This window comes from Labrus mixtus, chromosome 12 (assembly GCF_963584025.1).
Source record: "Labrus mixtus chromosome 12, fLabMix1.1, whole genome shotgun sequence".
NCBI lineage: Eukaryota > Metazoa > Chordata > Actinopteri > Labriformes > Labridae > Labrus > Labrus mixtus.
The window spans coordinates 19953923-19964301 of NC_083623.1; the positions used below are offsets into that span (position 1 = coordinate 19953923).

Below are 10379 nucleotides of genomic sequence, written 5' to 3' on the forward strand. Positions count from 1 at the left end.
CCGCTTTCATTGGCTTATCTCCACTTTCCCTTGAAATCTCCGTCTGGTGGGATCTGCTGCGCACAAAGAGCGCGGAGCCAATCACATACACGCTCTGATAAAGCCCAGCCAATGTGAGCGAGCCTCTCATTTACATAGAGCTGCTTGGAGCCAATCAGGAGTCAGCACATGAGAGGATTTTGACCTCTCTACCCAATGGTTGTGCGAGGTATAGAGTTTTGGGGAGTGCATATAATCAACATATTATCGAAGGTGCTTAGATATTGATCCTGTATTTCGAGGTAGTTCAAATTCGTCTCTCTTGGACCTTCGTGTTTGACCTTACATTTTCCGTGCTCGGTGGAGAATAATTCACGCGCGAAATGCCGAAGAGAAAGGTGAGTGCCGTTTGTGCCATCAGGATCACTTCAGTGTAGTTTTTCTGCTCTAGCATTTGAGGAAAATAGCGGTGCGCGATTTCTTTGGCGACGTCGAGGCAGGTGAGCTGGTGCCAAACTTTGAGGAAGCGTCTCCTCGTCCGCAACATTTTAGATGTATTTTCCTCGTCTGTGCGTGTATAGGAGACATTTATTGGGCAATATTTTTCTTTAAACACTGTAAATGTCCATGTGTTCACGTCAATGGCCGTTCCTGTGGTCGTTTTATCTGCCACTTCCCTGTCCACTGTGCGCACCACTGGTGAATGTCAGACGGAGCCGCCGGATGGATGGATGCGTAAATACCGTAGAAGACGTGCGTGATGATATTTTTTTTCTGGGCGCGTTTCACGCATGAATCAGGTGTTATTGATTCCGAATAATATGTAATTCAACGGTGGGAAAACATCAGCGTCCATTCAAATGTTTCTATTCGCCGGTGATGAGTGGTAGCTGCTACCTATCCGCCACCCAAAAGGAGAGAAAGGAATAAAGAAAGAGGGGATCAGAGACAATTGCTGTGTGTAAAAAGAGAACGTGACACTCTCTAAAAAGCATCGCACGACGAGCTCACGTGCATTGTATCAGTGAATACATGGAAATGGGCTTTTCTACCATCCAAAAACTGCCATTGTCTGCGGAGATTCGCCTTTGAGGACAGAGAATGGGAGGCCTCTAGGGGCGGAGGTCGCCCACATGCAAATGATGCGATAACCAACCTGCGGGCTAAACCAACATTTTTTTTTCACGGTGGGGGCGGACTCTCCTGCACGCTGTCCTAACCTACCTGCAGCCTGAGCAGAGCGAGCCCATGATGTATGCATCTAAATGTAGGCTGACAGCCCTCACTCTGTGTTACTGTCTAAGCCATGTTTACATTATTGTAGGGGGCTTTATCATGGCATGTCAACAAGATGACTCTATTAACATGGTAATTACCATGGAGATCATATGTCATTATTAGATCAATTTTGTTTAAATGCAATTGGTGCACATATGCAAGCATGAGCAATATTGGACCTAGATTAAAATTATGATTTATTTATTTAAGAGTTTTTAGTCAGTTGTATTACTTTATGCAAAATTCAAAAAAAGAAATGATATTGAAATATTTTATCAGAAGTCCCGAATAGATGACTAAAATATTCTAATAGGCTACTGATATTTGCAGGGTTGCTGCCTGAAGCATAAGAGCTATTATTTTGTTTAAGATAAGATAAACTTCATTGATCCCCATTGGAGGAAATTTAGTTGTTACAACAGCTCAAAAAAAGTAGAATCTGCAAAAATAGCATAAAGTTAAAAACAAACATATTAACATTAATTAAATATAAGAAGAAAGATAGAATAGTAATAAAAATACTAGGAATATAAGAAAGATACAATAGTTATAAAAAAATATATATACTCGTTGGCCTTGAATGTTAATTTTTATGAATTAATTGTATGCGCAAGATCAAAATTAAATGTATAGCAAAGGGTTGTTACTGTTATACTGATTAGTAATTTAATTATAAATAAAACCAGCATAAACAAGAAGGTCAAGCCAATTGATTTTTTTGTTTAAAACAATATCAATATATTTTAAAATAGTTGCTTAGAATTGTAATTGGTTAATACAATTCTCCAGTCAGTTGCCTCCTAAACAGCTGCTTTCAGCTTTCAGCTTTATTAGAGGCACATCTGTCAACAGTGATTAGGTTAATAAGAAAATGAGCCACAAATACAAAGCTTGATGTCAGTTTTTTAAGTTTTTTTTTACTTTTGACCAATTTTAGAGCTATACTGCTTAATGATTTGAATCTTTATCTTTATTACTCATCCTGGCTCCCAATACAGAGATGATGAAGTGTACACTCATCGATGATACTAAACTTTAGTGATACAAATCAATTTTTGTTAGCCTATATAAAAATAAATATCTATTGGTGATGGTTAATAAAATGACCATAAAACATTTTTTATTCATAAATTCTAAATCAGAGGCCAAATGTTGAGCACCTGAGAACACTTTGTTAACAATTTCTTCACTCATGTTTCCCACAGTCTGCAGATGGTCCCGAGGGCAAGGAGGCCTCCAAAGTCACAAAACAATTGGTAAATATTTGGTGTGTTGGTGGATTGTGTGTGGGTGTGCAGTGTTTCCAACAATAAAGTGTGTTTGAGTGAGTGAGAATTAACACGACAGGTAACTGATTAGGAAAGTTGCAGTCACACAGCAGATTGCTCAAGAACAGCCAAAGGTACAACTGATATCTCTTTCTCTCTCTCTCTCTCTCTGTCACTGTCTACCTCTCTCTCTCTCTCTCTCTCTCTCTCATTGATCATCCCTTGCTCCGGTAGCCCACCAGAAGGTCGGCGAGATTGTCAGCGGTAAGTGTCGTTCTCCCGTCCCTGTCTTCACCTCTGACTGTCTTCTCCCTAAATTCGCCCTCGTCCTGCCTCATTCTTATGGGATAGTTAGGCTCTGTGTAAAATCCTCACACGGTTTTTGGAATTGATTTAAGGATATATACAAATTCCATAAACATGTGATCAGGGGATTGTGTCTAGCTTCATCTGCATGTCTTTTCTCTGTTGTCTTTGTCCATTCTTTGTGTGGTTTGTTACACCATGTGGCTGTGCGGGGTTGCATGAACTAAAGGATAAAACTACATTTTAATATTCCAACCATGGACAAGTTTAGAAAATGGCTTCATCAATAACAATAAGGAACTTTCTTTCTAATAAAATTACCTACAAATGTTTAAAAACACACAACATTAAACAAAATAATTTAAATTTAAAGTGCTCAAAAATGTTCCCCAAATCCCAATGATATTAACATGGATCACCATGATGATATTATCCATAGAAAACTATCATGTGTGATCATGCAGCTCTGCCAAACAACCCATGTGTATTTATCTGTGTTGTTCTATGCATGTGAAACAGTCTGTGTTAAGTCTTTGCATGTGTTTGTATGTATGTATGTACACTTACAATGAAAAGTTTAACATTTTTGGAAATATACTCTCTATCAAGGCTTAGGACATGGATACCACTTTCATGTCTGTATGTTAGCAGTAAATTAGCTCAGCTTAGCCTAAAATCCAGAAACAGCCAAAACAAGCTGATACTTAAGCTGAAAACACACCTACCAGCACCTGTAATCCAGTAATTAACACATTTATTATGTGGGGAAGTATGCACATTTAAAAAAAAAAAAACAGCAGTTAATGTGCTGTCTCCCCACATTTTTTTCTTTTTAGCTAAGCTAAGCTGTATTTTAACTGACAGACATGAGAGTGGTTAGAGGAAAAGAGAGAACTAGCTTATTATTACAAAATGTCAACCTGCTCCTTTAAGCTATTAGTCTTTTCAGAAAAGCAGAATTTCAACATGCCAGCGGCACAATATTCTACATTTCTGATTTGATTTGTCGTTTTCTTTCAGCGCTATCAACTTATCTCATAAGATGTGGCCTTTTTGAGCTGTAAACCAGAACTGCTGAATGTCATTTAGACTCCTATTCAGACAGTTTGACAAACTCTTAGAAGGTGTGGGTGTTCCCCCTGTGTAGTTGTGTACTGTTAAGCAAGAAGGCTTTATGTCCTTTATTTATTGCCTCATGTGCATGTTGCCAAGCACAACCGAGATATTCTAAGAAAGAATCACATGATTTAATTTTGTCACAGCAGTGTATATGTGGCGGCATCACGGTAACATGGTGCACACTTTGCAGCCTGAAAAAAAGCTCTGCAGTGAACCTGCTCACAGCCTGAATGGCCAGAGTTTTAAGTCCAATCTAATGTAGACATTATAGAATGGTCTGAGGTCAGTTCACTTTAAGAGGAGGCAGATATTTAAAACTACTCAGCACAGGGTCAGATCCTATTACTTACAGAGTGATGTACATGTTGTTTAAAATAATTATTAATACTTACAGCGGGAGCAATGGCATTACCCATTTCTTGTGGCTAATGCAAAAGTTATTTAACAGTACAGAAATGTCTCTACACTATGTAAGTGTAGAGAGGAGTAGAAATTAATATTAACTTGTATTTTTCTAATCTACCTTGACAGTGTGGTTAGTCATCCTAACAGATTTCTGCTTAATTTTCAGAAGCCTGCTCCACCCAAGCCTGAGGCCAAGCCCAAGAAGGCCATCGTCAAGGTGAAGTACACGCACACACAAAATTATGCCTAATTTTTAGCCACAGAAATTTACAAGAGTCTGAGGTTCTTGGTTGCCCCTCAATACCAGCCAGTGTGCATGACCAAGGTCACTTGATATGGAAAACAAAACAAACACACATACACACACACACACACACACACCAAACACACACACACACACACACACACAAAGTTTCCAAGGTTACAAAATTTAGACAACAATGCAATACTTTATTAGGGTTTGTTTTGAATTTGAAAGTACTGTAAGATTATTTGAGGAATACTAAGATAAGATTCTTACTTCCCTACAGCTATTACATTTTATAAATATTTTTAATTACTTACTTAAATTGCAGATGACTCTTGCTGTTATAATGCAGCTGGAATTGGGAATGTTTGGAATGCATGAGGATGTTAAGATATGGTATCACATGACTTTGGTCAACATATACATCTTATACATTATTTATTTTGAAAATGCACAAACAACAAGCCTTATATGTCCTACTATTTAGGGTTGGGTTGTTTAAAAAATATGTAAATTATCCTTATTTATTCCTAAGATCTATTCAAAATGTCAATAAGATAGTAAAAATGTTGAGATTACAACCAAATGAAGCCAAAATACCCTCCATAACGGACTCTGACATATTGTTATGGTAACGTCATTTGGAGCCAGGAAATGCGCAGAATGTCCCACCCCTTCCACTATTCAAAAAACACATTAACTTACTGATGAAAGGTCAAAGATCAAAGGTTGTTACCTATAATGCAACCAGTCAGTAGGGGGAGCTCCAAATGTTTTGACTTCCCTTTCGGTGAACAGTTCTGCTATGTATTATGTATTTTTTTAACCGTCTATGGCTGTTACCTGTATGTCAGTCAGCTCGTTGCATCGTTACTGTGAGAAATCCACTCTACTCTCGTCCTTGCAGTTTGGTTAGTTATAGTTTAAATAAGCACAAAACAGAACATAATTGTTATTATAAAAATAACCTATATTTCTGCCATTTACAATCTTAGTTCCCAACCCTACTTATATGTACTTTCTTCAATGCAGAAGGTGGCAGACGATAAGGGGGCTAAGGCAAAGAAAGGCGGAGCTAAGGGGAAGAAGGAAGACGGCCCCGCCCAGAACGGAGACACCAAGACCAATGAGGTATGAGGAAGAAAAACATGTTGCTGAAAGGAGAAAAAAAATCACTTAGACAAACAACAACTAAATATTATTTTTCCCCCTATTTTGTCACTTTGTGCGTGAACATAATCACATTTAATCTTTGATCCTCCACACTTCTTCCAATCACACATACACACACACACACACACACACACACACACACACACACACACACACACACACACACACAGATCTATGTGTCTCGTCCGTCTGTCAGGGTGTCCTCCAACAGAAGCACTGCTCCCTCCTTGATGTCAGTGAGAGGGCAGAGTGAGACAGTCAGAGTTAAGGGTACGGTCGAGTGTGTCTAACCCGTCTTTGAAGTGTGTGTGTGTTTGAACACTAACTCAGTATTACTTAAACAGAACTTGTGTGTTAATCAAGCAAACATTTACCCAGTGTGCTTTGCAGTGCTGTGGCATCTTAAACAGAGAATGAGTCTTTAATGAGGTAGAGGGTGAAGAAGAGAAGTGAGGCCGTCTGTATTTTTCTGTGTCCGTGTGCAGTGAAGTGGGCCAAGGACAACTTTTGACACATGGAGGTCTTGCTGCTCTCACTGGGATGTGAAATGTGGTTGGCTGCTCTGTTCTTAGACAGCTGGCTCCACCAGTGGTCAGGCAGAGGAAATGTAGACAGATGTTCACTCCAGTGAGATCACACCATCCACATTTCATTTCCTTGTCCAGCTCATGTTGATTCCTGCAGATACCAGAGGAGGGGTTCTGTGCAAGTTAGTTAAAACTGCTTGCTAGAGAGGAACCTATAACAATTATAAAATTTGATAGATATAGACAGAGTAAATTATTAACCCCAAAGAAAATAGGACAATATTTTAGTCTTAATTTGAGAGATTTTAGGCACAGAAACACATCTCTTTACTCACCAGCCCTGAGCTCACCTTGGTTTGTAAATCCTAAATTAAAGGGTTAGTTCACCAAATCACCAAAAGACTTATGCAATCCCAATACAATAAGGGTGAAAGTGTAATTTCCCAAAAGTAAGCGGTTTCCTGTTTACGGCCTTGTTGGATGCTTAAACTGCATGTATGACAGGCATGTAAAAGAACTGTATAGAAATAATCAATCTTCTGTTCTGGTTTGCTTTAGTTGGTCACATAGAGGCATCTGTATTCATGTCAGTCTGTTTCTTAACCAACTACAAACTCCACACAGGAGCTTTTGTAAACTTAGGACTTTACTACTTTTTCCCTACATAAATAGCCCCAACAACTACTGACTTTAACGTTAAGAGATGTAAAACATCAAACGGCAGCTCGTAAAACTAAAACTATTCTCTACCAAACGCTGTATGATGACATCCAGTCATGTCTCTCTAATGGGTGCATTGTATCTTCAGGAAAGTGATCCTGATAAAGAAATGATACTTTATTACTTCATCTCTTCTCTCAATACACTTTGGAAACTAAAAAGGCGAAAGCAATTTCTGAGTCATACTTGGAGGAATAAACATATCAGGATATGCTTTAATCTGTAACATGGAGTGCAAATGAGACTTATTAAACTATAGCTAGGAGGTTTCATAGCCTAGCACAAAGGCTGAAAAGTGTTGCTAGATCTAAGGTTTTTCTACATTTTAAACAAACAGGATACTACTTTTGAAAAGAGAGTGTTAGACCTGGTTGGGAGAGCTTTTAGCCTTTAAACGGAGCAGCAAGATCTGCTTATTACTTGTCTTTGTGCTAAGCTAAGCTAACAACTCCCCGCTTCATGTTGCATTTACAGACCTGAGGTATCCACCTTTTAATGGCAAGAAAGTGAACAAAGGAATAAAAAAAGCTCCTTTTACCCGTAAGTATGATTCCGAATGTGTTCAGAGAAGAGTAAAGATTAACATGTAACATCTTTTAAACAGCTGCTGTTGTGAGTCTTGTTCAGAGAGGCAGACCGATCGAGGTAGACTAGAACCCATTGGTAATCACTGGAAAACATATGCCTCTTGGAGCTGCAGACAATATTCAAGGTCTCCTAGTGAAGCCAGCGTTTAGCAATGTTTTTCCTTTGTTTACAGTCTAGCTAGCATCCTGAGAAGTGAGAATGGAGTTGGTGTCTAGAGGCAGATTGTTAGCTGCACCGAATGCAGATATCTGTTTGAAAACATTAATTAAAGCTCCTGTGAGAAGTTTTTAGCCGGTTAAGAAACAGACTGAGATAAATATTGATGCCTCTCTGTGATCCACTTAAGCTAACAAGACCATCAGCGAGTAGATTGAAAATGTCTATAGTGTTATTTTTAATGCCTGTAACTGATGCCTGTGGGTAGGTGCCAGATTAAGTGAGTTACAGAACACTTGCGAAACAGCCTTTGTTGACATTTCCCACTGCAAAGATCTACTGTGAGTTATGACTGACTTTGAAAAGAAAGAAGGATGAGGTGTTTTGTTTAGAAATACTTGAAACAGGTGTACTGGATGAACATTTAGACCAGATTTACCACTTTATCCACAGGGGGCGCCAGATTGATGCAAACCAAAGTTACTCACTGGAGCTTTAAAACTAAATACTTGTAAGGTAACTACAGATGGGTTCCAGGATTGCACTATGGTGGATTGTGTCCTGCTCCTTTTGCTCTGAACATGGACCGTTTTTCAGCGTTCACCCAATGCCTGATGAAACAGTGGAGAATATTTAAGAGCACTTCCGATACCAAATCCTGCCATTAAAGAGTGCCATTTTATGTGTTAGTAGATTACTTATAAGTAAACCCTTTGAAAACAAGAGAATAGGCTGATGCTAAGTTTTATTCTGTGCTTTTTATGCCTTTATCTAGAGATAGGACAGGAGTGAGAGAGTGGGGAAATGAGCCGCAGGTCGGATTGGAACCCGGGCCGTCCGCTTGGAGGACTACAGCCTCTGCACACGGGATGGGCACACTAACCATTATGTTACCGGCGCCCGGCTGGTGCAAAGTTTTTCAAACACCTCAGTAAATGTGCTTCTCTGAACAGACCCATTAAACTGAAAAGGCATCAAATTGAGCGGCACATTTATCCAGGTCATGATGGACTCATTTTGATAATGCAGTAGATCCCCAATCACCTTTTAGCTGCTTCAAGCTGATTAAGTTTCATGCAGAATTTTATTTAGACTCACTAAGGACCTCAGAAAAAGAAATTATGGGGTGTCTTTTTGTGGTTTGTTGATGCCAGTTCGTGTTAAATCTACCTGTAGAGCAAATGATTGCTAACACCAGATTCTTTTGCATAACTCTTCTTCCCCTCCAGGTAACTGAGGCGGCGGATGAGGCCACTGAGGAGAAGGCGTAAAAACACGGGCGTGTCCACTGGCTCGCCCCCTCTGACTCCATGGCAGCAAAACATCTTTTTTTACTGACGATTTTTGTACCATGCTGAATTTTTTTTAGACTTGTGATAGTAGAGACGGACAACCAGCAGCCCCATCCCCACTTGTTCACACTTTAGAAAACTCTACCTACACTATGTTTTTGCTCCATTCTCCTCCCAACTCTTTCGGATATCACTATACACTTCAATGAATTGTTTTAATCAGGCGGCTGCAGATGTTCTCGTAAACATGACTGTTACGATCTTTCAGCCAGCTTTGCCAACATTTCTAGTCTCTACAAATGGCTACTTTTATAATTGGCATGCTGACTGGCTCCCACCCTGATATCTAAGGTGGATTTGTATCAATAGTTTAACAGCAGACCAACATGAAATCAGATGAAAATCTTCATGGAGAACATTTGCAGCTTTTTAAAAGACATCTTAGGTTTTAGAATCTCAACCTCTGTGTTCCACATAGCTCATTTTGTATGTGTGTGTTAGAATGAATGTGTTTGTGGGTCTCTGTTTGACCTTATTCCCTCATATTCCTTTTATCCCCCCCACCCACCACCCTTCACCTGACCACCTTGTCCTGCAGCAGAGTGACATAGCAATAATGAGTGGTGCTTCTGTTCTAGACGGCTCTATTGGCTTTGGACCCTCTGGGCTTCTGAGTTTCATCCTGTTGGAAGAATATTTTGAAATAAAAGAAAAAGTTGATTTCATGTGGTGGTTTGTTTTCCTGTGCCTCTCTGTCTCTCTCTATTGTGTGTATCAACCCACAGTTTGGATCATAAGTATATTATGCCTTGCGTGTATAGTTTCTCTTGAACTGTAGTGCCACCTTTTTTTTCATACAACACTTGTATAGCTTGGTAGCCGTTTTTTGTAGTTTGTGTTTGAGAGCACCTGTTCGTGTTCAGAGTCACTTTTCAAAGCAACACAAAGCCAACACACTGAATATCTTTGTGTGAGCATGCGTTTGTGAGGTCGTCAGGGGTACGTGGCTGTGTTAAATACAACTGCTGCGTCAGGAAGTGAAAGGTCAGCATTTGTCCGAGTAGTGGGACGGATGAAACTGCACGGTCCCCTCATTGAGGGACAGGCTGCCAATCACACACGTGGACCAATGATGAAAACTAGTTTACTTTCCTTTTTTTAGCTCAGAGGTGTGGCATGATGATGTGTGTACACAAAAACTGAGAAGGCCAATCAAAAGTGTTCAAACGAGAGAATAGGTTAAAAATACAATGTCTTTGGTATAGCCTAATGTAAAAGCAGAAATAGGAACGTAAGCAACAGTGCAGATAAACTTGAACAA

The 10379-nt window shown here is 39.5% G+C and overlaps 1 protein-coding gene across 11 annotated transcripts; it reads left to right on the top strand.

The window, feature by feature from the left end:
* Nucleotides 1-204: 204 nt before the first annotated feature.
* Nucleotides 205-9783, top strand: hmgn3 (high mobility group nucleosomal binding domain 3). Of its 11 annotated transcripts, none has more exons than XM_061052485.1 (8): nt 206-377; nt 2463-2513; nt 2760-2789; nt 4525-4572; nt 5638-5733; nt 5946-6045; nt 7497-7562; nt 8996-9783. In XM_061052485.1, exons 1-8 carry the CDS (start codon nt 363-365, stop codon nt 9001-9003), a joined length of 414 nt encoding a protein of 137 aa, XP_060908468.1. In that variant the 5' UTR covers nt 206-362; the 3' UTR covers nt 9004-9783. The 11 variants fall into 11 exon arrangements, 9 of the variants coding, with proteins under 9 accessions (XP_060908470.1, XP_060908468.1, XP_060908469.1 ...); XM_061052484.1 differs by having other exon boundaries at nt 209-377; nt 5635-5733; XM_061052483.1 differs by having other exon boundaries at nt 211-377; nt 4522-4572.
* Nucleotides 9784-10379: the final 596 nt, after the last annotated feature.